At 45.8% G+C, this 27575-nt stretch overlaps 1 protein-coding gene across 4 annotated transcripts; it reads left to right on the forward strand.

Moving 5' to 3' along the window:
* The first annotated feature begins 479 nt into the window (after positions 1–479).
* On the forward strand, positions 480–19200 carry CIPC (CLOCK interacting pacemaker). 4 transcript variants are annotated; one of them, XM_080941021.1, is made up of 4 exons: positions 480–608; positions 6244–6431; positions 13308–13477; positions 15709–19200. In XM_080941021.1, the coding sequence occupies exons 2-4, from the start codon at positions 6254–6256 to the stop codon at positions 16594–16596; spliced, it is 1236 nt and encodes a 411-aa protein (XP_080797147.1). In that variant the 5' UTR covers positions 480–608; positions 6244–6253; the 3' UTR covers positions 16597–19200. The 4 variants fall into 4 exon arrangements, with proteins under 4 accessions (XP_080797147.1, XP_080797148.1, XP_080797149.1 ...); XM_080941022.1 differs by lacking the exon at positions 480–608 and adding an exon at positions 1518–1640; XM_080941023.1 differs by lacking the exon at positions 480–608 and adding an exon at positions 7007–7055 and having other exon boundaries at positions 6337–6431.
* The last annotated feature ends 8375 nt before the right edge of the window (positions 19201–27575 follow it).

The following is a 27575-nucleotide window of genomic DNA, read 5'->3' on the forward strand; positions in this document are numbered from 1 at the left end:
AGTGAGCCGCCGGGACACCGCTCACTGCTGCCTATCCGGGCGAGTCCTCCCTCCCACGCTGGACGCCGCAGCCGGCCGCGTCCAGTTCCGGTCCCCACCCCTAACAGAGTCAAGAGGCCACACCCCGAGAGCGGCTTCCCCTTAGTGTCCCCAAACGAGTCCCAATTCCTGCCATGTGGCTACAAGCCACTACTCATGCCTTCAAAATCAATCGTGAGATCTCGCCCTCAACACAATAACTCAAGGAACCTGACAAAATGGCGGCGAAGCCTTAAGTGCCAACCATAGAGAGGACCACCTCTGTGGAGAGAGCGACGCTCTCTCCTCGGTGCTCCTTGGGCCTTCCGGCTAGAGCGGAGAGGTGGGGCGGGTCTCCAAGTGCCCTTCTAGGAGCACGGCGCGCAGTCTCCATGGTGCTGGGTCATCCGAACCGATCACGTGACTCACGAAAGCGGTGGTGGAGGCGGAGGGAGGAGAAATGGGCGGGAGGCCTGGGGGATAGCTAGAGACCCGGCGAATACCAGGTTGTCATGGAGTCATGGGGCCCGTCTCGCGCATGCGCCAGCTAACGCGCCGGGCTGGTCATGGAGCGGCGACCCTGGCCCTAGGTGAGAAAGGCAGGGCTCGCTAGACTCCGGGCACAGGGAGAACTGGGATTGGGGTGAGGCTGAGAGGCTGGGACTGGGAGTACGGAGAAAGCAGGTGGGAGCAGGTGGAAGAAGAGGGAGAGCAAAGTGGGCCCAAGGGAGAACCAGGGCTTTGGGGATACGGGGGTGCCAAAAATTGGGAGCAGAGGGACGCGCCATTCCTGGCTTCCTTTAAGTTGGTTTGCTATGAGGGTCGGGCCTGCTGTGAGAAAGGGAATCTGGGGCGAGGCACAGACGATGTGTAGGGACGGGGTTTGTGTGAGGGGCAAGTGGTGTGAGTCTCTTAGAGCATGTGTGCCTTGGCCTGGTCCTGGATACCATTGCTCCCGCTGGAGGAGAATTTGAAGGCCCGAGGGGTTCTATGAATGGGCTGGTCGGTGGGCATGAGGACTGCTTACCGAGTGAGTGTCCAGGACCTTCGTTTAGGAGCTATACCCTAGACACAGGTGCACTGTCTATTTTAGAGGCCTGCGGTCTCTTACTTTTACTGGTTATTTCTCCTGGATGGATGGCTAGCCAAACGTGGGGCCAAGGATAGGGACATGAGGAAGGTGGCTTGTGCCAAGTAAGAAGTCAATGGTTAGTGGGTGGGCAGGACAGTTTTGATCTGGACCAGGGCCAGAGCCAAGCTCTCTTGTTTATCGCCCAAGTTCTGGCATTTGCTCTGGAGACTGGTGGTATGCCAGTCACGGCATGGTCCTGGGGTCTGCCCAGTTCTGCCCTGCTGAGTTGGCAGGCTAGTTGATGCCTGGAGAGTGTGCGTGCTGCCTGGCGCAGATGTCCTGTGGGCTGGTGCTAATGGATAGGTGGGCACTGTTACTGGGAGCCCCCTTTTTGAAGTGATCTGAGAACATTCTCTAATCACACAGTCCCATTTGAAAGGTGAGGATGGAGAGAGCCTCAGGAACAAGGCAGGGTCTTTGACATGACTTTTTCAGCCAGTTTTAAGAACGGGAAGGAGTGTGAAGAAGAATATGAATAATAGTCACGTAGGTAGGTGCAATTTTCCACCACTAAAATATACATTCTCCCGGAGTGGCATTTCTGAAAATGCAGATCAAAAGAAAAACGACCTCAGAGAAAACTTAGTAATAATACATCTGTGGTTCTAACTGGGGTTACTCATGGGTTTATGACTGATAAATTCACTTTCTATGCCTTACCACTTTATTATATGGAAGCCTTTGCTTGGGCTTTCACCTCACACCTCTCTGCACGCGTGTCATACACGTGACACATTTAAAGGGAATGTGAGCTCTCAGGAACGTTGCCAAGTAGCTATAAAAGGAGAGTGCTAAAAGCTGCACATCGGAGTCTTTCCTCTTGACACTTTGATCGCCTTTTCATCCCCAACTCAAAACTCCCGAGAGATTGTGGGTCACACCAGCTTTTAACTTGGTTGGTATACTTGTCCCTGTGGTTTTGTCTTAGATAAGGGGTATTTTGGACTACACCTGATAATTAGACCTTGAGGTGATCACAGTGTTTGAAAATGCAGACTTGACCTTCAAGTTGTTCAGGTATTTTGGTGACTACTAAAACTGCTTGGGTTGCCAGACTCTGCTGGGCTGGTTTGTTAAAATTTATTATTCTCTTGAATACCTCACAAGTCTATTTGCAAAGTTGAAAACAAAATATAGATAGAACCAAGAACTCTGAGGTTCTAGAGTGGTGGTCCTCAACCTTCCTAACACGGGAGACACTTTAATACAGTTCCTCATGTTGTGGTGACCCACAACCACAAGATTATTTTTTGTTGCTATTTTATAACTGTAATTTGCTACTGTTATGAATTGTAATGTAAATATCGGTGCTTTCTGACACTTGTGTGACTCCTTTGAAAAGGTTTGGGACGCACAGATTGAGAACCACTGTTCTAGAGACAAATAATGACTCAAGTGTAAAGAAGTGAAAAACGGAAGTGAGCAGCAAGGGCCGTGAAGCACCTTCTGAAATGTCATCCTCCAACAGTTTATGTGAGCGTTGACTAATTGTCCATTATGAATCTTATACACTGTCTTAAGGGATGCTAGTGGGAAATACCACCTCTGTTTCTCTGCCCAGGGCTTCCTCTGTGTGCTGCATGTGAACCCACTTCCTCCAAAAGAAAAGAGGCGTGTGCAGCTCTCTGTTCTTCTCACATGGGCCTCCACGGCTGGAACACCAAAGCTTTTTTTTTCTGCTTGAGCAGAACTTTATCAAAAACAGAGACTCTCATATTTTTAGTCTTTTTGCATCTAAAATAGACACTTTACCATTTTAAAGTCAGTCGTGTGGGTTTTGTTTTTCTTTTAAAATGCCACCAACTCCCCAGGATGTAAAGTTTTAGAATTTAGTGGATTTGTCAAAGTTTTAGTATTGTGATTCTGCTGTCAATAGTCTATAAATTCCCATGTGAACCAGAGTAAATTCCTAAGTGACTTTCTGTGGCTCCATTTTAATAGCTAACATCTTAATAACTCCTCATGGTCTTGTGACTGGATCATAGAAACTAAATTGGAATGCTTTCTCTAAAATGCCTTGTAAAAGATTCTGTTTAGTAAGATATTGTGACGTTTTCTCAGATTCTTAGTTGCAGCCGCCGTGACCTGCTCTTCTGGATCAACGGCCGGTCAGACCCACATTAGTCTGAAGACCAAAAGCCACTTCTAGTTTCATTTTAAAGAAGGCTCTAGTCACTGTCAAACAGTATTCTTTTAGGAAAATTACACTCTGCACTTTTGTTAGGTTCCATACAAAAGGGTTCTGCTTTAATTAGAGAGACAGCTCTACATCCCCACCTGCTTCTTAAACAGGATTGTCCAGGTTATCAAACACCATAGCTGTCAAACAAAGAGACAGTGCTGTGCCCAGTGCTCTGTAAGGTGTGACATTGTCCTTGTTTATCATTGTGTGTGGAGGGTTAAGCATGTGACTGGTGGGAGAGTCACATGATATGAGCTGGCCGAGGCTGACAAACCGTAAATGAGTTAGATGTGGGGCAAAATGACTTTCACTTGGAGTCATTTAGAATTTCCCTCCGTTCGGATCAGTTTGTGTCCCTTTAGTCCACTGCAGGTGTCTATACGCATATGAGCAAGAGGTTGCCCAAGAGTGCTGGACTCCTGTGTGTCCTGCTCATTCTACCATGCGTCTGTGCTCTGCTGTTTCTCACGAGGTCCTGAACTAGCAGAAAAGTTCAGGTGTGGCACTTGAAGATATCACGGACAGTGCTGCTTAGCTGAGTTGTGTGTTTTTATTCAGGGCAGCTGCATGGAGTCATGAGTGGATTGGGAATTCAATAGTTTCTGGGCTTTTTGTACTTCTACCCAGTCTCATCATTATTGTTTTCCTTGGTGGTACCCTCTTTACTCCTGAAGTGTCTTTTTTTTTTTTTAAAGACAGGATCTCATTAGGTAGCCCTGGCTGGCCTAAAACTCACTATATAGTCGTAGACCAGGTTAGCGTCAAACTCAGAGATCTGCCTGACTTGGCCTCCTGAGTGCTGGGTGAGTGCCACCACTCCTACTGCTCCTTAGTTAGTATCCAGTCTTTCCCAGTGTGCATGGCTCCAAGGCACTGCCTGTCTGTCCTGTGCGTCTGCTCTTCCATCTCTTCCCCACCCCCATGGTGGGTGCTCAGCATTCTGCTCTGACCTCCCTGGCCATTTTACTTCCAAAGGATACCAAGTTCTTTCTTCCTTCAGCCTTCACATTGGCTTGGAACACTGCACAGTCTACCTATGGCCTTTGACCTCACTAATGTGTGCTAACTCCCCATCCTCCAGATTCCAGCTGCAGCTCTTTCTGCCGCCCCAGACAATTAGCTTCACACCTTCATAGTGCCTGTCAAAGCAGTCATGAGCTGTATGACTACTTGGTTAATACCTATTGTTTTCTCTCTAGACCACAAGCTCCAGGAAGCATGCAAACACAAATTATTCTATTCTCTGAGTCCTCAGTCTAGCACAATGGCCAATTTATAGGGAGCACTTGCTACATTTTTAAAATGCATGTTTCTAAATGATGGAATGTAACTGTCTGAGCCTTACCTCTTCATTGCAAAAGGGATCACAGCTGAGCAGGGTTTTGTGAAGCTCAGGAGTAACAGTAACAGCAGTAAATGTTACACATCTTCATGTAAAATAAGTACTTACAGTTTATTTTTTTATGTCCTTTGTGTGTGGGGTGTTTTGTTTGCATGTATGTCTGTGTACCACTTGTGTGCCTAGTGCTCACAGAGGCATCGTATCCACTGGGGCTCGAATTGTTGTGAGCCACCATGTGTATGCTAGGACTCAACCCTGAGTCCTCTGAAGACTGGTAAGTGCTCCTAACTGTTGAGCCATCTTTCTAGCCCAACCCTCATAAGCACATTTTAAACATTTACAATTTTTTTTATTATTTTACTTTTTCACTTTACAGACTGCTTACTGCCCCCTCTCCCACTCACCTCCTCTCCCAGTTCCTCCCAAGTAAGCACTTTTAAAATACGTTGTGTGTACATAAAAGTTTTTGCTTTTTTTGTGGTGATGCTGGCAATCAAACTTAGGCTTTAAGCAACCAAGTAAGTGCTCGGCCAATAGTGCAGCCAGGGGATGGTGAGCCTCCTTGTGGGTGGACACCATTCTGTTTAGTAAACCTGAAGCTTGCTCAGCTAAGACCACAGAGAAGTTGTAGCTGAAGTGAGTGAGGCTAGTGTTCTTGGCCCTTACTTTTCAGGTTAAACTTCAGGCCTGTAAAAGTTGTGTGTGTGTTTTCCATTTAAGTAAGAAAGTAGTATATAGAGGGATAGAGAGATGGCTCAGGGGTTAAGAGCACTGGCTGCTCTTCCAGAGGACCTGGGATCCTACACTCTCACACAGACATACATATAGGGAAACATCAATGCATATAAAATGAAAAGAAATCATTAAAAAAAATGGCAGATAGGGCCAGTGAGATAGTTCAGCAGGTAACGGTACTTTCCACCTGACAGAACCCACCAGGTGGAAGGATACAGCCAACTCCTGTCGGTTGTCTTCTGACCGCTACATGTGAATCACGGCACATATGTGTTCATATAAATGTATATGCACACACAAAAATAGACCAATAAAATAAATGTAAAAAAGGATTTTGAAGTGTGTGTGTGTGTGTATCTGTGTGTGATGTTGGTTGTACTCTGGTCAGTACTTTAAGAACTGACAGGTTTATTTGAGAAATCCTGTATTGTTGAGTGGTCACACTAGGTCATAAGCCACATATGTCTACTGGGAAAGCATGCCTTGCTGGTTGATGTTACCTCTCCTCAGGGAGGAGGGTGAGTTTATTTGGTTACTCATTTCAAAAAGCCTAATCAAATGTCCCTTTGTTAACAGTTCACAAAGCTTCCACTGAATGTGGTTTCGGGAGCCTTGAATTCACAGTGGAATTAGTGCAGCCAGGGGATGGTGAGCCTCCTTGTGAGTGGACACCATTCAGTTAGGTAAAGCTGAAGCTTGCTCAGCTAAGGCCACAGAGAAGTTGTAGCTGAGGCGGGTGAGGCTAGTGTTCTTGGCCCTTACCTTCCTCATCACTTGGCTCATCTCATTCATGCTCCAGGTAATGACTTCTTATGTAATTGTTGTTTCTCATAGAGTAATCCATATGCAAAATCTACCAGTGATCCAGCTTCCAGCCCTCTTAGACATGGAGAGGAAAATCCCATCCAGAGAGAGCCCCAGAAGACTCTCCACCAAGCCAGGCCGAGGCACGGAGATGAAAAAACTAGCCCGACCACTTGGCAGGGTGGCTGCTGACTCAGACAAGGACTCTGGCTTTTCAGGTTAACCATACCTTACTCTTCTGCCTTTTACTGAATGATTTGCATGAAACCCTTCCTCCCTAAAACTCATTAGTGTAAGAAAAACAAGAAGCTTTCCCACACAGGATAACTAACTCTCTGAGCTCTTACGAATATAAGAACCAGGGTGATAGTGCAGGTGATTCTGTGGTATCTTAGGATCTGTCTGTCTATCATAGCACCATGGGGTTAAGTGAAAAAATGATCTGACATTCTTTTTAAATCAGACTTTCAACTTTTAATCCCACATTTCAAACTGTAGCTACTAGAAAAAAAAAATGTAAGCATAGACTAGAAATAGAGTTGAGTTTTGGAGTGCTTGCCTACTATTCAGGAAGCCCTGTTGGATCCCAGCACTTCATAAAACAGGGTGTGGTAGCTTGCTGTGCCTGTAATCCCATTACTAGAAGGTAGGAACAGGAGGATCAGAAGTTTGATGTCATCCTTAGCTACATAGAAGTTCAAGGCCTGTTTGAATTCTAGGAGATCCTGTCTCAAAGACAAGTGTTTTTAAAAATACTCAGAATTCTCTTTTGTTGATTTCTTCTATATGACAGGGAAAGAGAAAAATACTTCTGCATCTTGTTGCCATGTAACAGTGTGAAGGTCAGTTAAAAGTAATATAGTTATGTATTATGTAACGTGAGGCTGGTCCTTATGTGCTTTTTATCCTTGTGTGAACTCTAGGGTGTACTCTCCTAACTGATAATACAGCCCGTAACATGCTTGGTTATGTGGTATAGTCATTATCACATATGTGGTCTGTCATTGACTGAACCTTCTTTATGTGGTGATTATCATTTGTTAAGATAACACTGGTTTAGAAAGTAATTTTGCTTTATTTTAAAAAGTCCCTTCCGTCCAACTTTTTCCTAATAACTACAGTTTGTGTTTAGACTGTGAGCTCTCTGACCTAACTGTAAAGTCTGTTAGAGGTAAAGTAGAACAGGGGGCTGGAGAGATGGCTCGGCAGCAGAGGACATGGGTTCAATGTCTAACACATCAGGTAGTTTACCCCAACTTGTATCTCTCGTTCCAGGAGATCTGACACTTCTTGTAGTCTCTGAGGGCTCTTGCATGTACATGGTGCATGTATATACAGACAGACTAGCAGACACACGTGCACGCGCAAACACACACACACACACACACACACACACACACACAAGAAAATAAGCAAATCTTTGAGCTGGGTATGGTGGCATATTCCTTTAATCCCAGGATTGGGATGCAGAGACAGATGGATCTCTGAGTTTGAAGCCATCATAGCTACATAGTGAGTTCCAGGCCAATCGGGGCAACATGACGCAAAAAATAAAAACCAACCAAACAAACCTCCCAAAACAAATTTATAATTATTACCTTTTTTTCTGTTTCTTTCTTTAAAGATTTATTTATTTTATGTATGTGAGTGCACTGTAGCTGTCTTCAGACACACCAGAAGAGGGCATCAGATCTCATTACAGAGGGTTGTGAGCCACCATGTGGTTGCTGGGAATTGAACTTGGGACCTCTGGAAGAGCAGTCAGTGCTCTTAACTGCTGAGATATCTCTCCAGTACTTCTTTCTTTTCTCTCCTTCCTTCCTTTCTTTTTTTCTTTCCTTCCTTTCAAAAATTTTAAATTAAAAAATTTTTTTTGAGATAGAGTCTCTCTATGTAGCCCTGGCTATCCTGAAACTTAATATGTAGACCAGCTGGGCCTTGAACTCATAGTGATTCTCCTGCCTCCACCAGGACCGGTAGATGGCAGAAGCACCACCATCTCACATGGTCTCAAATACCAAATCTTTGGAAAAAATGTTAAAAAAGAAAAAATGATAGTAGAGCAACCTTCATTGTGAGATGTCCTGAGCCTTCCTTAGATGGGCTGGCTGCATCCCTCCGTGAGCCTCCTGATTTTGTGCTGATGCTCCTCTTTTATTTCTAGGTCTGAAGGTAGCCAGTGGCTTGAACCTCCCTAACTGTACAACCAATGCCAACATTGTCTCAGTAGATTCTCAGGCTCACTATTGTGAGGATGGAGTTTTTTCTAGGGAAAGATTTATACTCAGGCATACACATAGCTCCAGGTATTACCCTGGTTCCACCCATGTTACTGATTTACTACTTTATAGTTGGAAATGCTGCTGTTAGGAATCTAGGACTCTTCCTAGATTCATATGCTTCATCTCATGGGCATGCTGAATGAGAGGCTAAGTTATAAATAGACTGTTACTCAGAGAGGGACAGGACTGACCTGGGGATTAGAACAGAGGAATTAGTGTCCTACCCAGGGCCAGGACAGTGCAGGGAAGGGTGAGCCAGCCTCTAGTACTGTGGGTTCCCTTCTCTGAATGTAATTGCTTGCCAGGCTTCACTTCTCATAAAGCTCACCTGAAGCACTCACTGAAGATTCAGATCCCTCGGCCCTCCTAGAGATTCTGGTACTGAAGCTGGAGAAGGGCCCGGAATGTAGGGTCTATAAAACAAGGTTTAAGGACTGGAAACACTGAGGGCTTTTTTTCTCTTTCAGTATCACACTTGCTTTTGCTCTGCTTCTAGATCATACAGGTAATGCATGCTCATTGTAAAAGTTTAAACACTTGGGGAATCAAAGAAGAAAACAGACTTTACCCACAGTCCTTCTGTTTGTAATTCCCAGGACCATTGGCATTCAGCTCCTTTGTTTTAGTAAGTATTGCACTGTTCAGACACAGTGGTAGTAACTCAGTCGCCCCCACTCCTGTTTCAGAAGGTGGCTCCAGTGAAAGCTTCTGGTCATTCTTGGGGCAGGTTCCAGGGAGTTGGTCCAGTTACTTTGGATATGGTGAAATTTGTACTTGATCATAGCCAGAAGGCTGAAAAGCACTTTGGTAAAATTTGCAAAACAAGGCTAGAGAGGTGGCTCAGTGGTTAAGGGAACTGTCTACTCTTCCACAGGACCCAGGTTCAATCCCCAGCACCCGCATGGCAGTTCACAACTGTCTGTTATTCCAGTTCCAACAGATCTGACACACTCATACCAGTGCACATAAAATAAAACTAAATTTAAAAAATTGCAAAATCAAGATGGAATGTGTTTTCTATTTTAGTTATTTTCCCAAATTTATTTTGAGAAATTTCAAATCTAAAGAAAATGATTGAGTCCCCCACCAGAAAGATACTTTCTTCAGATCTACAGGGAATTATTATTTTTGCCTAATTACATTCCTCCCCTGTGTACATTGCTTAACTGTTTGAAAAGTAAACTTTAAATAATTAGCATTTCATCCCTATAATAAATTCTTCAGTCTAAATCTCAGAAGCGAAGACATTTCTCTGTATGACTATGATGCTGTCATCACACCCAAGAATGCCAACCCTTGTAGAACACTAACCACAGTGGGTCTGAAGTCCCTGCAAGTGAAGTCACTGTAGTGGCTTTTGGCTCCAGCACCCAGTTGAGTGTGCACTGCATGAAGATAGCCTGTGTTTTAATCTTATTTAATCCAGAGTAGCTGTCCATCTTTTCTTTCCTTATGATACTGACATCTTGAACTAGACAGGACTGTAGTTTGATAGAATGTCCCACATTCTGGATTTTCTGATAGCTTTTCCATGTGTGGAATCATTAGAACACCACATTGTTGATGTTGTATACTTTCCATTGCAAAACACAAGGAAAGTGTTAAGTCAGTCTTATTCTACTTTTTGTTTGTTTGTTTTGTTTTAAGATGTATTTGTATGCATGTGTTTGCACACTATTTACATGTAGGTGCCTGTGGGGGCCAGTAAAGGGCATGAGATTCCCTGGAACTGCAGTTACAGGAGGTTGTGAGTCACTTGATGTGGGGACTGGGAATTGATCCTGGGTCTTCTGTAAGTGCTCTTAACTACTGAACCATTTAATTGCTCCCATTTTCATTTTTGATATTCTGATCACTTGGTTAAATGGTACCATGTACCAAATTTCTTTATTGTAAAGATTACCTTTGAGTCAAGCCTGGTGGCACATATCTAGAATCCTAGATTTGGGGGAGGCTAAAGCAGGTGAATTACTTGGTCATGACCTGCCTGGCCTCCTGAGTGCTAGGCCCATAGGCCAGTATCATTACACCTGCCTTCTAGCAAACACTGGTTAGTGTAATGTTTTTGCTTGAACTAACCATCTCAATGATTTAAAATTATAATCTTCTAATGCTGTCATTTTGCCAACTGAACCTTTTTGTGAAAAAATATTTTTCTTCTGTTTCATTTTTGAGTATCATCGTGGATTTATAGAATTTTTTAGTGTTGGTTCATTATCACCATTTTCTGTTAGTACACTGTCTCATGTGACACCTTCTCCCTCAGTGTTTGAGTGAAAGGAACAGGTTGTCTAGGTTCATCTTATGCCTTTTTAGCAAAAGACCTGCGGTAACTCTTTCTCCAGGACACTTGGTTTTTTTTTCTTTTTAAAGATTGATTGATTGATTGCTTGATTGATATGAGGGCACTGTAGCTGTCTTCAAACACACCAGAAGAGGGCATCAGATCTCATTACAGATGGTTGTGAGCCACCATGTGGTTGCTGGGAATTGAACTCAGGACCTCTGGAAGAGCAGTCAGTGCTCTTAACCACTGAGCCATCCCTCCAGCCCTAGTTTCATTATATGTACAATGCATTTCAACTTTAAAGTCCAGGAATCCCATTTGTTTCTAGTCTGGTAGTTCTTAGTCAGAAGTATACATTTAGGTTAACTGTCTGATCAAGGGGAGGACTCCAATAGCCATGATTTTTGACAAGTGTCACTAGACATTCTGAATTACACCTTTGTTGATAAATATCTTTCTGATCACAGTCTTTGCCAAGCTGCACAAAATACATGTACAGTTTATCTTGCTTCATTCAGATTACTCTGACATACTTATGGGACTTTGTTGTTTGTTTGTTTCTTTTTCTTTTAAAGAAGGCATTGGGTGCCCTGGAGCTGGAATTTCAAGTGGTTGTGAGCCACCGTATGTAGGTTCCTGGAAGAGCAACAAGTGCTCTCCAGTCCCCGTTTGTTTTTTGAGATTGGGTCATTCTGTGTGTAACTGAGGCTAGCCTTGAACTTCTCAACCTTCTGGCCCAGCATTCTGAGTGATGGGAATATAGTATGTGCCACCACACTGGTCTGTTCTGATCTATTTCTTCCCCATTTGTCTCTTTCTCTTGTATGCCTACTCTCAAACTCTATGTAGTCAAAGATGATCTTAGACTCCTGATCTTCCTGCCTCTACCTTTTGAGTGCTGACATTACAGGTGTGCACTAGACCTCGCTTTCATGGAGCTTGAGATGGAACCCAGGGTTGCATACTTGCCAGGAGAGCTCTTTGTCAACTGAGCTGCGTGTTGGTGAGCATTTAGAGTAGTTCCAGATACTTCTGGGTTCGTTTTAGCAGGAACCTGGTTGCATTCCTTTTATATGGAGTTTACATGGGGAGAGTATCTGTACTGTCTCCCATCACTATAGCCATGATATCTGACAGGAAGGTTTATGTTGCTCATAGTTTCAGATGGTGTCAGTCCTTTGAGGCAGAAGCTACAGTGGAGCAGCTCTGTCTGTGGAGATGGAGGTGTGCAGCAGTGGGCCAGGAGCAGAGAAAGCAGGCCAGAGCCAGAATCTGGTATAACCTGCAAAGGCCTGCTCCACCCGTCTACCAGCCAAGTCCCCTCTGAAACCTCATGTCTTCAAAATAGAGCCACAAGCTGGGGATCAAGCATTCAAATCGTGGGCCCGTGGGAGACACTTCCGATGCAAACCATAACAGCATCCTTTTATGCCCTGTTGTCCTCTCATGTGTTCAGGACTTCAGCAAAATAGGTACTTAACAGGGTGGCTGGGACAACAGAGCGGAACTGTTTAGCTTCAGCTTTGACAACTGACGTAAGTTTCTTTCCCTGTCACTGATAAAATATTCTCACAAAAGCAACTTATGGGAAAAGGGGTTTATTTCAGTTCACCGTTCAGAGTTATAGTTCACCCTGGCAGGAAAGTCGAGGCAGCAGGAACTTGAAGCAGGGAGCAGTGAATGTTGGTGCTCTGCTTACTTCTTTCTCTGTAGTCAGGGCAGAATCCCTGCCCTGGGAGTGCTCCTGCCTATGCCATTAACCTAACTGATAATCCCTCCCTGGCATTTGCAGAGGCTAAACTTGATCTAGATAAGCCTTGTATTCCTAGAGCTTTGTCTCCTAGATGATTGTAGATTCTGCTAATAGTGGTCACTAACCATTCACATCAGAAAATTCAGGACAGAGCGAGTTTCATTGTAACATGGATAAAAATTTTAATTGGCTTTGCTTTTTATATTTTGTATCTTATGGTTCTAGAGCCTCTGAGGATCTTAAGAATATTACATTTTCTCCTCACTTCTCAAAAACAGTTTTTAAAGTAATGGCCTGGCCCTGGTGAAATGGCTCAGCAGATAAAGTCACTTATCACCAAGGCTGACAACCTATAGCAGAGAATTGACTCCCACAGGTTTCCTCTGTCCCCTACATGTGCAGTATGACACGCATGGCCCACCACGTCCATCCATACAAACTGTAACCACAAATTGTTAAAATAAGAAGATAAAAGTAACCATTTAACTTTGCAGTCTTCAACTAATTTCTCTTGTGATCTGGTGATGATTGCTTTTATACAAACCTTGATTGACACTGGGCTTTGAAGAGTTTTGAAGAAAGTCAAGCAGAGTAGTTAAACCTGTGGATCAGGAAAGATAGTTACTGAACAGCCAGTGAGGTTTCCAGCTTTAGAACATTCACAGACACACCTCTCAAAGATGTTTCTTTCTCTTTGAAGGGGTCCATGGCTTCTTAGGAGCTGGGTTAGAGCCATTAGCTCAAGTGAACTGACCATTTTTCTGCCCACCAGATGGGAGCTCAGAATGTTTGAGCTCTGCAGAGCAGATGGAGTCAGAGGACATGCTGAGTGCCTTGGGCTGGAACAGAGAAGACAAGCTGAGGCAGAACTCCAGAGCGGCAAACCATGCTTTTTCTACGCTGTCCTCCATGGTTGTCATGAAGAATGTGCTGGTCAAGCAGGTGAGGAGACATGTGGATCCAGAGTCTTTGCAGATGAAAGTTTCTGAGCTTCCCATGTGCTCAGTGCAAATGCTCTCTCTGAGGAAGAGATTTCAGAAGATGCTGGAGCCATACTGCTGTGGCCCTTCTCTCCAGGGAGAGACGGTGTTGCCTTTCCACTGTGGATGCTGTTTGGTTTTGTTTTCTGACTGAAAATGTTTTCTTTAAGCACATACACACATACACACACATGGGGAGGGCACTGAAAACATGCAGCCTCTCAGGTGTGAGTGAGGTAGTGAGTCAGGAGTTAGGAAGCTCAGTGACAAACTACCTTCATGGAGTCACTTCTGGGTTTTATTTAGTTATGGAGTTTTTTAGTTTTTGTTTTGAGACACGGTCTCCAGGAGCCCAGGCTGATCTTGAAATCCTTGTGTAGCTGAGCATGAATTTGAGCTCTTGATGTTCCTGCTTCTATTTTCTGGATGCCAAGATGATAGGCATCTGCCACTGTGCCAGGATTGTGTGGGGCTGGGGACCCCATAAGAACTCCAAGCATGTTAGCCAGCACTCCACCAGAAGTGTCACACCCCAGCCTGAGCTTAGCATCTTTTAACCTTGCCAGGAAAATACTCTCTCTGGTCTTAGTGCCTCAGCTCTACCTTACCAATGCCAGTATTTTATCTGCCTCCAGTTTCTTTCTCTGAGTGATAGCTCTTGATTCAAAACAGGTATTTCAGGCTGGAGGGATGGCTCAGCAGTTAGGAGCACTTGTTCTTCCAGTGGACCCAAGTTTTATCCCAGCACCCGTGTTGGACTGCTCACAACCATCTGTAACTCCATCCAGGGGATCTGACATGGGCACCTGCACTCATGTGCACATACCTATTCACAGGCTATCACACATGTGCACATACCTATTCACAGGCCATCATACATGTGCACATACCTATTCACATGCCATCACACATGTGCACATACCTATTTACAGGCTATTACATATGTGCACATACCTATTCACAGGCCATCACACATGTGCACATACCTATTCACAGGCCACCATGCATGTGCACATACCTATTCACAGGCCATCACATATGTGCACATACCTATTCACAGGCCATCACATATGTGCACATACCTATTCACAGGCCATCACACATGTGCACATACCTATTCACAGGCCATCATACATGTGCACATACCTATTCACATGCCATCACACATGTGCACATACCTATTTACAGGCCATCACATATGTGCACATACCTATTTACATGCCATCACATATGTGCACATACCTATTTACAGGCCATCACACATGTGTACATACCTATTCACAGGCCATCACACATGTGCACATACCTGTTCACAGGCCATCACACATGTGCACATACCTAGTCACAGGCTATCACACATGTGCACATACCTATTCACAGGCCATCACATATGTGCACATACCTGTTCACAGGCCATCACACATGTGCACATACCTAGTCACAGGCTATCACACATGTGCACATACCTATTCACATGCCATCACATATGTGTGCATACCTATTCACAGGCCATCACATATGTGCACATACCTATTCACAGGCCACCATGCATGTGCACATACCTATTCACAGGCCATCATATATGTGCACATACCTATTCACATGCCATCACACATGTGCACATACCTATTCACAGGCCATCACATATGTGCACATACCTGTTCACAGGCCATCACACATGTGCACATACCTAGTCACAGGCTATCACACATACAGAGATGGAATTAAAACAAACAAAACAAAACAAAACTCCCCAGGTATTTCCTCAAGTTTTCTCTTAAAAAAAGTTTTGTGTTTGCTTTTGCTTTCTTTCTTTTTTTTTTTTTTAAGATTTTTTTTTTTTTTTTTTTTTAATGTACACTGCCTTTAGACACCCCAGAAGAGGGCATCAGATCTCATTATAGATGGCTATGAGCCACCATGTGGTTGCTGGGAATTGAACTCAGGACCTCTGGAAGAGCAGTCAGTGCTTTTGACCGCTGAGCCATCTCTCCAGCCTGCTTTTTCTTTCTTTTGCTTTTAAGTCTGATGCAGATATAAGGATTTCAGTTCACTTCCCCTGTTCTCAACAAGGGCTCCCCTGTATATGAGGGAAACAGCTACAGCTAAGCATCCTCCTCCTCTGCCTTGGGTGGAAGCCGGAGGCTGCTCTTATCCATTGTGGATGCAGCTGCTCTCTTCCTTTGTTTACAGGGCAGCAGCTCATCCCAGCTCCAGTCCTGGACTGTCCAGCCCTCCTTTGAGGTGATCTCAGCGCAGCCACAACTCTTTGTCCTTCATCCACCTGTGCCATCTCCTGTCAGCCCATGCCACACTGGTGAGAAAAAGTCAGATTCCAGAAACTACTTGCCCATTCTAAATTCTTATACCAAAATAGCCCCCCACCCAGGCAAAAGGAGCCTCAGCTCAGAAGAAAGAGGAACAAGTGGGGTACCAAAGAAAATCTGCACGGAGAGACTGGGGCCAAGCCTGTCTTCCAGTGAGCCAGCCAAGACTGGCCGTGTGCTATCCAGTCCTTCCACTCCAGCCCCGCCCAGCTCCAAACTCACCGAGGACTCGGCTCTGCAAGGGGTCCCCTCCCTTGGGGCTGGCGGAAGTCCACAGACTCTTCAGCCTGTGTCCAGCAGTCATGTAGCTAAAGCTCCCAGTCTGACCTTCGCTTCACCCGCCAGTCCTGTGTGTGCATCAGACAGCACTCTGCATGGCTTAGAGAGCAGCTCCCCTCTCTCCCCACTGTCAGCCAGTTACAGCTCACCTCTGTGGGCGGCGGAGCACCTCTGCCGAAGCCCAGACATCTTTTCTGAGCAGAGGCAGAACAAGCATAAGCGCTTTCAGAATACCCTCGCGGTCCTCCGGAAGTCGGGTTTGCTGGGAATCACTCTGAAAGCCAAGGAGTTGATTCGTCAGAACCAAGCAACTCAGGTGGAACTGGACCAGCTGAAGGAGCAAACCCAGATGTTTATAGAGGCCACCAAGAGCAGGGCTCCTCAGGCGTGGGCCAAGTTGCAGGCATCACTAACGTCGGGGTCCAGTCATTCAGGCAGCGACCTGGACACCTTGTCTGATCCCCCAGACATATAGCACAGAAGCATTTTCCAGTTGTTTGAGTTAAGTCTCTTGCTATTACAACTACACTTGTTTTCCACAGCCTGTTTAAGAGCTTTTCTTTCTAAACTCACCCACAGAGCCACGTGCCAGTCCCTGGCTGCTGTCTTAATCTGTGGCCCATGCACAGGTTACATGTGTTTAAGTTCCTCTGAGGACCTTCAGCTGGAAGTATCTGTGAGTCCCCTTTCCTTAACCTGCAGGCACTTAGCTGGAACTTGGGACAAAGGAGCAGTGACTGTGTCTCTTCCCTCTCACTGTCCGAGATCAGGGTGCAGTGACATGGATGAGTGTAGACAGTGACACTTGTCTAACAACCAAGGCTAGGTGACCTAAGGATCCCTTCACTGTCCTCCTTCAAGTGTTAGTCACAGAAAAAAGCAGGCATTGTGCCTGTTGAAGGAAACGTAAATGCTTTGGGCACAGGTGCCTGAATGCAAGCATTTATCACATAAGGCTTTGTTCCTTACACTTGAAAGTTAAGGGAGAAAGGGCAAAGCCATCTGACACACACACACTGACTGCACACCACATCTCACCTAATACAGGTAGGCGAACACTTCAGATTTCTGAAATATAGAATGGATTTAATACCGTCTGGATTGCTTTTTTGATTTAAAGGTCAAAGAAGCCAGCATTTTTGGTTACTAGCTAGAAGGTTTTGTTAATTTATGCTTGAAATAGCACAACCTATCTAAAAGGCTTGGGATGGGGCTGCAAGATGGCTCTGTGAGTAAAAGCGCTTGCTGCCAATGACCTGAATTTGATCCCCTGAACCCACATGATAGAAGGAGAAAACCTACTACTGCAAATCATTCATCACATGGGCACGTGCGCACACACACACACACACACACACGCCCACACATGATAAATAAGTGAATATAAAATTAAAAATACAAGCTATCATCAACATGAAAACAAGGTAAAACAATCAAAATGGTGAGATGGCTTAGGTGGGTCCTCAGGGTCTAGTGTAAGTCCACCCTCTGCTATTCCTCACAGCTGTGTCTGTGAGGGAAAAATGATTGTGCTTATAAATTTAAGTTAAACAAAACTCCAAGGCCACAAGAATCAGAAAGGATCCTTTCTGTTTTCTTATCTGGACTCACACATGCCCTGTGATTATGGGGGCCACCGTGGATCGTGGATTAGGCTGCAGTGTGATGTCCCTCTCTGAGGCTGGTCTTAGGGTGGGAGCGTGAGGAGTTTCCATTGTCTTCAGCTCCCCAGTACTGGTAACTAAGTGTCTAAATGGTAAAGATCCAAAGGCTTGTGTCCTCTCTGTTAAATTTTCATCCTCCTGGGAATTTTTGTTCTTTACAAATTAACTTGGGTTTTATGACTGGCATCATCTTTTTCTGCAGAGAGAATGCTCTTGGGGCTTTACTAGGTCCAGAGTTAAGGATCACATTTATTCCATAGTTGGTTGTAATTCTAACATAGCTTTAAAAGTATAAGACTCAGGTTGGCTCTACTGTGCTTATCAAGATTGTATTACTATGATATGACTGGTTTAAAAATAATCAACTTAGTAAAATTTCTATTCTTTGGTCAACATAGAATTATTACCTGCTGTTTGCTTTCTGAAAGTTTCCAAAATCAGAGTCAGTGTTTCTGGGTAGACTCAGCTCCTCATGCTATGCTTTCCCTGAATCTGTATGGTATGGTGACCATTCTGCACTCCACTAGGAAGCATCCTCTCTGGCAGAATGTTTGGCAAGAAAGCTGTAGAGACAGGTGCATTCAGAACAGCCTGGGCACCAGCCGAGAGTCTTCCCATGTGTCAGAAGGCTGGAAGCACTTGCTGGGAGCCAAATGTACTACTCCGCTGGAAAAGCCCTCTGTGGTGCTGTAAGCCTATTGGACTCTTCCTCCTAGATCCGGGTTTTCATTTCCCTTTCTGTCGCCATAAAAGATGATGAAAACCACCGAGCATCCTTACTGCTGTGTGGTAGGAGGGTTGGCCCCTTCACTCACTGCTCTGAGATCTCAGGCACAGCTGCAAGTCTCTAGGCTGTTAGCATAGTTCTCTGTTCCTGGTGCAGCTGAAGCAGGTGGACTCCCGCAGAGAAGCTAGAGCTTAGAAGGAGCGACCCTTTGAGGCCAGAGGCCAGACCAGCACTTGGAGGAAGTCTGGAGTAGACCAGAAGAATCTTCACTGGTTGCCCAAGGCTGTAAGTAGCAATGGCCTTCGTGCATGCTGTGAGCATTATGAAGCATTATGTAGGGCCATTGTTTTCTCAAGGCAAAAAGTCAATTTTAACTCAGACCAACCCACAGGAGAACCTTCGTCAAGTTGTATTGGCAATATTGAAACACATTTAGAAAGGTTCCTGACTGAAATTGGTAATGTAATTTACTGTTGTTTGTAACTTACTACACTGTTTTTATTGATGATGGTATTGTCTGACTTTTCTTCTCTAGTATGATTCCTTCAGCAGACAAGTTACTCTTGCCCATATACTGAAGTGGCTTTTCAGCCACATCCTCCTTAGGGTAGAGACTATTTACCAAATGTGAATTCTAAGAAAGTGTGAAGTTCTGTAGAAATTGACTGTGAAATGTCAAAGAAAAAAATAAAAGTCACTTACTTGAAAGCTATTTGGTCTGTTTGCGTTGTAACTGCTTAAACATTCTAAGGCCTAGGCATGTGGCCATGCTTAGGTAGAGTGCTTGCCCAAGTGTGTGAGGCCCTGGGCGCGACCCCTAGAACCAGTGCCCTCGCTCCCACTTCCTCTAAGCCCCTCCAAGTTTCAGACATTGTCTTGTGTTGCTTGGGATAGGGAATTGGATACTGAATATTGGGGACTGTTCAGACCTTGAGTGCTGTGTGTAGCAGCCTGCCAAGGTCGGAGGAAGAAGAAGGACATCCAGTGGCTTCCTCGTCTGACATGTCAGGAGAGAACTCTGAAATGAAGTAAAGCCACCTTAACTGAAGTTCTTTCTACAGCAGAAGGATCCTTAGCAAGAATGTCTCAGCTTCACTTTCCCACCCAGCGAACTGCTTCCCAGCACGGTCCACACTGGGAGCATAGCAAGCCCGCTTTCTCTTTAAAAGATCCACAGGACTGGCAGTGGGACATCCTGTAGACGTGTTTCTGGCCCACATAGTGGACGTGGTGACTTTGAAATATGGTTACAAAGCCACTAAAATGCATTTAAAATGGATAAAGATGACTCAAGAAGGCCCTTCTGAAACAGACACGCCATCCCCCAGAAGTGGCGCTCAGAAGAGAGCAGGAGAGGTGACCCTGTCCTTGATGTGTATCACCTCACCACCCACAACATGAGGATGCAGCCTGGCTTCCAGGTCCGCCTGTGTGTGAGCATGCGTGTTTACGCCGTATCTTGGAAACTTCCACAGTTCAAAGCCTGGTGCAGAAGAGACGAAAGCCTGGCATTTGTGTGCTATTTCTATTTTACTTTTGCTTTTCCATGGTGCTGAAAATTGAAACTAGAGCCCCAGGCATGGTACTGGGTTAAGTCCCCTCCATACCTACTATTATTGGTGACTTCGGCTGACTCGGCCCGTGAGCTGAATAATAAGGAGCTAATCTCCTCCGAGGCTCTTACCAGCATTACCTCTTGTGAGACCTTTGGCAGTGGGTCAGCAGGACAGCCCAGTGAGTACAGGTATTTACTGCCAAGCCTGCTGGCCTGAGGTACCCACCGAGCCTCATAAGCTAGGAGACAACTGGCCCCTGAAAGTTGTTTTCTGACCTCCACATGTGCACTGTGGCACACACACCCCTGCCCCAAACACAAGCAAACAAAATGTAGTTTTACAAGGTTTAGTTTTTAGAAAAACTATATTAGCATAAATAAAATCAACAGACTCCAAAGAACTAATGTGAGGACCTTAGAAATGGGTTGCCTGCGTTCTAGCGAGGTGACTATATTAGTGTCGGTTGGATCTTACTTCTTGCATGTGACTCCAAACAAGCATGTTGCTTCTTTTGCCTTTCTCATAAGTACCTGATTGTATCCTGAGTAACCACTATTCCCATATAAAAACTGCCCTCATCCAGATGTGGTTGCCCAGGCCTTTAATCCCAGCACTCAGGAAAGCAGAGACAAGTGGATCTTTGTGAATTTGAGCCCAGCCTGGAAAACAGAGTTCAGGACAGCCAAGGCTACACAACTGTCTGAACATCAACAAAACATTGCATTCAGACTTTTTTCTTTCTTGTTTTGGGGCAGTGTCTTGCTATATATAGCCCAGACTAGTCTTGAACTTATGGCCCTCTTGCCTCCACTTCCCAAGTTAGACATACGTTTGTCTGTCTGTCTAGTGCTGAACATTGAACCTAGGGCCTTGCATATTAGACAAGCACTTTGCCACATTGAGCTACATCCCTAGGCCTTCAAGCAAGGAATATTGTATGTGTGGTATATACATTGTATATATACATATATGTAGATGTGTGCTCCTCTGTCATACTCTGCTTTTTTCTCTTAACACAGGGTCACTCACTGATCTTGGAGCTCCATGGTTTTTGGCTAGACTGGTGGTCAGCAAGTCTCAGTAATTCTGTCTCTACCACTCATTGGTGCTGGGGTTACAGGTGCACAAGGCCACACATAGCTTTTTACATGGAACCTGGGGATCTGAACTCAAGTCCTTATGCTGTGCAGAAGTATTCTTACCCACTGAGCCGTTTCTCCAGCCTCAAATTCTGTTTTGTTTTTTTCTTTTTCAAGACAGGGTTTCTCTGTGTAGCTCTGGCTTTCCTGGAACTCACTCTATCAAAAAGGCTGGCTTCAAACTCAGAGCTCTGCCTGCCTCTGTCTCCCTGAGTGCTGGGATCAAAGGTGTACACCACCACTGCTGGCTCAGATTCTTATTAGCTAAAACTAAGGGCGTTTGGGGATTAACTCACACTGTGGTCTTTGCTGGTCAGCTGTCTGCAACAGTCCTTTCATCTGAGATGAAAGGCATGAATTTTAGGGATTTTTTTTTTCCTTTATCTTTTTAGAGTGTGTCAGTTGGCTTTTGATTTCCTTTTTGACTTCTCTTCCCACAATCAGGGATGATGTTTCTCCATGTATTGTTAGGAGCTGCGGACTGAGTGAACATTTTCACTGCCAGTAGTCAGGGCTACACAGATGCTAGTGCTCTTTGTGAGGTCTTTTATTCTGGTCCCTGCCTTCGGGTGTCGCCTTTTGTCTGCTTGGAAAGAGGTGGGAGATGAGAAGACCTTCTGTGTCCTTGGCACAGGCGGCGTGGTTGAGAAAGAAGCACCGAGTGTCCTGGCTCTTGCAGCTTTTATCTCTGGTACTTTTAGTTGGGAACAGGGTGGGACTCTGTTCTCGGTTGAGAACAGGGCTGAGATCACAGTGTAAAAGAATGTCATCTTAGGTTTTAAAGTTGCAGAGTAAGGCCACCTTCATTCGTGCAGATCCTGTGATGGAATTCAGCTTCAGAAAGACTTGCTTGGGGATAATTAAGACTCTACTGCCAGAATGTATAGTTAACCCCAAGAAAGCGGATGGCAACTCAGGATGGTTATTCTGCCTGGCTTCCTAGAAGGCCGTGTTCTGTGGGCTCACACGTGACTGCTTGGGCTTCTCTCAGAATCCTTCCTCTTTTTCAGAACACGTGGCTCCCTTGCATTTCTGAGGGCTGGTTATGCAAGACATTAGAGACTTGCTTGAAATAAGCCTGCACGATCCCTGCCGCACACTTCGGCAGCTGGAGATGAGCAAGAAAGTGAGAAAAGCCCGTGACATACCAAGTGAACACAGCAAGTGGGTGGGAACTGGGAGGGGATGAGGGGGGAATTAAAAAAAAAGATGAAGGTTGGATTCTGACACTGGCTCCTCTGGGGGCCTTGGTCGGGATGAGCGCCTGTGCTCTCTGTCAGGAGAGGCTTGAGAACCCCAGAGTAAAAATAGATGCTTTTAAATTTTCCTAGAGTTTTATCCCAGGACCTACAGTGGCCCTGGTAGAGGCCCTTCATCCTGATAAAGACCCTTGTAACAGCTGCAGCCTCTGTCTCTGCAGACAGTCCAGAAGTGTTGCCCACTAAGGAAACACAGGGGAGCTCCTGATACCCTTTATACGGGGGTAATAGTGAAAAGTCAGAAGCCCTAAAAAACTGAGACACCCCTCTTACCTACTGATGGCAAGCCATATCTTCACAGAGCATCACTAAAGTGAGCATCTTCATTCACTTCTCCTAAAATGAATAAATTCTCCCCGGAGGGGCCAGAGGGGTGCTTCCCTGGTGACAAATGAGAGCAGACCATGAGGAGAAAGGCCTTTCCGTTTATTATTGGGGAATCTCCGAAGAGCGCTGGCTCAGTATGTAACCTAGCTAGGCACAGTTGTCTCTGCCCTTTCCTACAGAGTGGGAGAGAGGGGAGATTCAGACAAGTCCAGGAGGAATAGTATTTAAGAAGAATGTAGCTTCTATCAAAAGATGACATTCCCCACCCCCACCCCCCTTTCCAGAAGACGACTTGGGAAGGGACCTCTGACAAGTCTGGGATTTCAACAGATAATGGAATAAAGCCTCTTCTAGTGTCTGCTGTTTGCTAAAAGCCTTTAATTTAATCAGCATCCAAGGGTGCTGGGTGTGTGCGTTCGTGTGTGCATGTGCATGCATGTGCTCCTGTGTGTGCAAGTGCAGAAGCTTGAGCAGGAGAATCCTGGAACTCTTCCTCCATCGTGCTGAGCCTTATCGCCTTAATACAGGGTCTCTCACAGGACGAATCTCGATGGTTTGGTTAGGCTCGCTGGTGAGCAGCAATGTCATAGATAGGAATTTACCTATCTCTGCTTCCCCAGTGCTGGGGCCCCAGGCACCAGCCATCATGACTTCTTACATGAGAGCTTAGGATTCAAACCTGGGTACTCATGCTTGTAGAGTGAATACTCTGACCCACCCATCCCCTCCGTCTCTAGGGTGAAAGATTGCGGTAAAATTCCCTGGGCTTTTTAACTCCAGCATTAGGAAGGGGACACACACAGACACACAGCAGTCTCATAGAGCCGGCAACTTTCACATCCGGGGAAGCCTGGCTCTTAAGCCTAGGAGCCTCCTGTGAGTGTCTCGTTCTTCTGGCCCCTGGCTTTTGGCAGGCCTCTGTGCCTCTCTTTCTTAGGTTCACAACCTAAGCAATCTGAAAGGGCAACAGATACCACAGCCAACCAACAGCCACATACCCAGCCTGACAACACAGCAGGAGACATGGCCCAAACAATTGTCTCCTGACCTCTACAGGCAGCCCGGGGTTGCAGTGACCCAAGGTGGAAGCTTTTCTCCCTCAAGGCTTTCCCAGTACATGTTCATCAAGACAAGGTGTTGGCTGGCAAAAGTGTTTCAACCTTGTGCTGGTTTGTGATTCTTTCAAAAGGCGGTTTGCAGGCTTTAGCTGTGTGTGAAGTCCACACTACTAACATGGCTGATTAGCCAGTCGGGTCAGGTCACAGTGAGGGTACCGTTTCTGCTTATAACCAGGATTGGCCTCCTTGACCTCCAAGTACAGGAGAACTAGGACGAGTGGGTCATGACTCGGGCACAGTTTGTTTTTGCCTGTTGCTATTGTTTTGATTCAAATGGGAAAGGAAAAGGGCATAGAGTCAGGTGAGCAGGCACCAGCAGCAAAGGTCAGCTCCAGGTAGATTCCACGCTGAGGAACCTTAGATACCCTTAGCTGTAGTCCTTGTCCTTCGGATGTTCATTCTCCCCTCAAAGATTTGTATTGCCCCAGACTTGTATTCTCTAGGGCTGCTAATACAGACTACTTGCCTCACATTTGCAAGGCTCTGGGTTTGAGCTTCAGGTCCTGACAATAAGGTGTTCTCTGTTGGGAAGCCCATCTGGCCCTGGGAAAGCTTGGCTTGGGTAAGTCATATTTTGAGGTACTAGCTCTGAGCTTAGTACCAAGAGTGGTGCTACAAGACTTAACTCTGGTACTTGGAGGTGGGGACGAGAGAGCCAGGAGTTCAAGGCTAACCTGGGTTACATTTGACCCTGTCTCAACATCCCACAAAGATCCCAAAATAAAACACCACCACCACCACCAACACACACACACACACACACACACACACACACACACACACACACAAACATACACAGAGTGTGTTCTCAAATCTGATCATTTTCACTTCTGAAGGTTTTTATGATCTCTCAGCCTCAAGTGACCAAAGCAATGACATTGTTATTTCATAGCAATAGATTCCTTAAGCTGTCAGTGTGGTTTGTGTTCCCAGTGCTGACCTAGCTGTATGCTATAAAAAGAATGACTTCTGTTTCTGTGATAACTATCATGACCAAAAGCAACTTAGGAGAGGAACAGGTTTATTTGGTTCACACTTCCAGGTCTCGATCCATCATTGAGGCTAACTCAGGTCAGAAACTCAAGAAAAAACTAAAATAGAAAATGTAGTGGGATGTTGCCTGCCACACCACCTTTCTAATACAGCCCCGACCTACCTGCCTAGGGATGGCGCCACCCGAGGTGGGCTGTACCCTCCTCCATCAGTCTCTCACATACACAAGCAAGCCAATCTGATGAAAACAGTTCTGCAATTAAGGTTTCCTCTTCTCAGGTAACAACTGGTTATGCCAAGTTTACAATAAAAACTAACCGCATGCCTTTAATCCCAGTGCTCAGGAGGCAGAGGCAGGCAGATCTATGTAAGTTCGAGACCAGTCTAGTCTACAAAGAGAGTTCCAGGATAGCTAGTGCAACACAGAGAAACCCCATCTTGAAATAAAAAAACAAAACAAAACCAACCGACCAAAAACTAACTAGGATAATGACTCACAGAGAGAAGGATGCCAGTGACTGTTAAACCATTGATGGATTTGGTCTCCGTAGGCCTTCGATAACCTTGGGGCAGCAACACCCAGTGATGAGGGCCAGAGACCTCGGCTCAAGTTCCTAAGTTAAGAGCAGAAGGCAGTCGCTGCAGCAGGCACAAGCCATTGGCGGGTTGATAAGTTCACCCTCACACCCTACGCTGGGAGAGTTCTCAGGTAGACTATCCGGCTGGGTGACTCTCTAGTGTCCTGCATTCCCCCAAACCACAGCTTCATCTGGCCTCAGCGGCTGCCAGCAAGGACACCCACACATTCCGGCTTGTGTCCAGCAGCACCAAACACTTGGGAGGCACTGTCAACCTGCCCTGAGAGTCCTGACACCCGAGCCAGGAGCACATGGGGAAGACAGTGACATGAGGTGGTGCTTGGTGTCCAAAGTAGTTCACCCTAGAGCTGTGGGGGTTCTGCTGGGCCTGGAGAGAGGAAGAGCAAGGTAGGTGGAAATTTGAGCTCAGTCATAGGATGAAGCTCCGACAGATACTAGGGAACAGGGTTTGATTTTATTCATTTAATTTTAATTTTGTTGTTTCGGTTTGGTTTTGTTTTCTTTTTCAAGACAGACCCCCCCCCCCCCCCTAGCCCTGATTGTCTTTAAACTCTCTCTTCATAGCAGACTGGCCTTGAACTCAGAGATCCACCTGCCTCTGCCTTTCAAGTGCTGAGAAAGGCATGTGATGCCATGCCCACCTTAATTTTGGTTGTGTAAGTGTGTCAGTCTGCTTGTGTGGAGGCTGGGTTGACAGCTTTTAGGAGTTGCTTTTCTTTTACCAGGCGGGTCTGGAGAATCAAACTTAACTCATTACACGGGGTGTGTCTTTACCCAAAGAGCAGCACAGAGGCCCCGATCTTGATTTTTTTTTTTTTTTTTTTTTTGAGACATGGTTTTTCTCTGTAGCCCATGCTAGCCTCGAGTTCTCTCCAGTCCTCCTGCCTCTGCCTCCTGAGAGTTGGATTGCAGATGTGTGTCACCATGACTGGCTGGAATAATGTTTTTGTCGTGGAAAGAGCATGAATGGGAGAGAATGTGGGGCCAGGCCCCCACCCTGTCTCTCAGAGCCTCGGTAGCTGCTTGTGTGTTGGGTTATTTCTATCAACATTAAAAGACTGTTGGACCTTGATGTGAGGGAGTTCAGTGTGACCCCGAGTGGTGAATGTTCAACTCCAGTGATCCCGGCAGGTGAACTGTGCCGGTTAAGAAACTGAGGCTGGGCAGGCCGCACTGGCCTGAGCCCAGGACCAGCCCTCTGTCTGTACTTACAGTTACTCAGCAAATAGGCCAGCTGCCTGCCTGCTTCTGGCACCGCCCAGACACCCAAAATGCAGCCCTTCGTGGGCATAGCCTAGAGAGTTTCTGCCAAATGGCTCTGTGTTTCCCAGCCTGTCCCAGGCCCCGCCCCTCTTTATAACCAGGCAGGCCAGGTGGGAGGACAGGGCCAAGGCCATCAGCCCCACCTCTCGGGTGACTCAACCTTCAGTGCAGTCTGTCCTTCACACCTCTGATAACCCCTTCTGCACTCCTTCGGACACACCCACTGAGCTGTGAGCTGGGCTTCAGAGCAATAGCCTTTGGGATCTCTTTAAAAAAAAAAAATCCATGCCAGGTCACACCCAGACCAGTTTTATCAGCCTCTCCGGGAGGGAGGACACCATGTTCCACACGCATCAGTAATTTCTGAAACTCCGTGGTCGCTGTAAATGTGAGCAGACCAAGTGGGAGGTGGGAACCGACGCTCCTGGGGTAGTGTGAGCTCAGAAGCAGCTTGTGAGAAATGCAGAGTCCTGCTGTGTTTTAATAAGCTCCCCAGGGATTTCCTGAACCGTCAAGGGTCGGGGATACCACCTTTTGCTGGTCCAAGTGCACTGCCAGGGATTTCACACACACACACACACACACACACACACACACACACACACACACACACACACCATCTCATGCACTTCCCTCTCAAACACGAAAACGAACCTGCAATTCATCCGGGAGTTCTTATTTAATTAGCATGTATGTAAGCCTCTGTGCTAGAGGCTTGGGCTAAAATCAGGTTAGGCAGAAGCTGGGGAAGGTCTCAGAGGCTAATGGAATGTAGATATCAACCTCTTCACTCACCAACTGTGCGTTTC

The sequence above is a fragment of the Micromys minutus genome (assembly GCF_963924665.1).
Source record: "Micromys minutus genome assembly, chromosome: 1".
NCBI lineage: Eukaryota > Metazoa > Chordata > Mammalia > Rodentia > Muridae > Micromys > Micromys minutus.

What these genes read in the sequence shown, in the direction of transcription:
- CIPC (XM_080941021.1), top strand. Translation starts at nt 6,254, where the DNA reads ATGCAAAATCTACCAGTGATCCAGCTTCCAGCCCTCTTAGACATGGAG. An exon ending in CAAGGACTCTGGCTTTTCAG is followed by an intron (nt 6,432 to 13,307) that starts GTTAACCATACC and finishes TCTGCCCACCAG; the next exon opens with ATGGGAGCTCAGAATGTTTG. An exon ending in AGAATGTGCTGGTCAAGCAG is followed by an intron (nt 13,478 to 15,708) that starts GTGAGGAGACAT and finishes CTTTGTTTACAG; the next exon opens with GGCAGCAGCTCATCCCAGCT.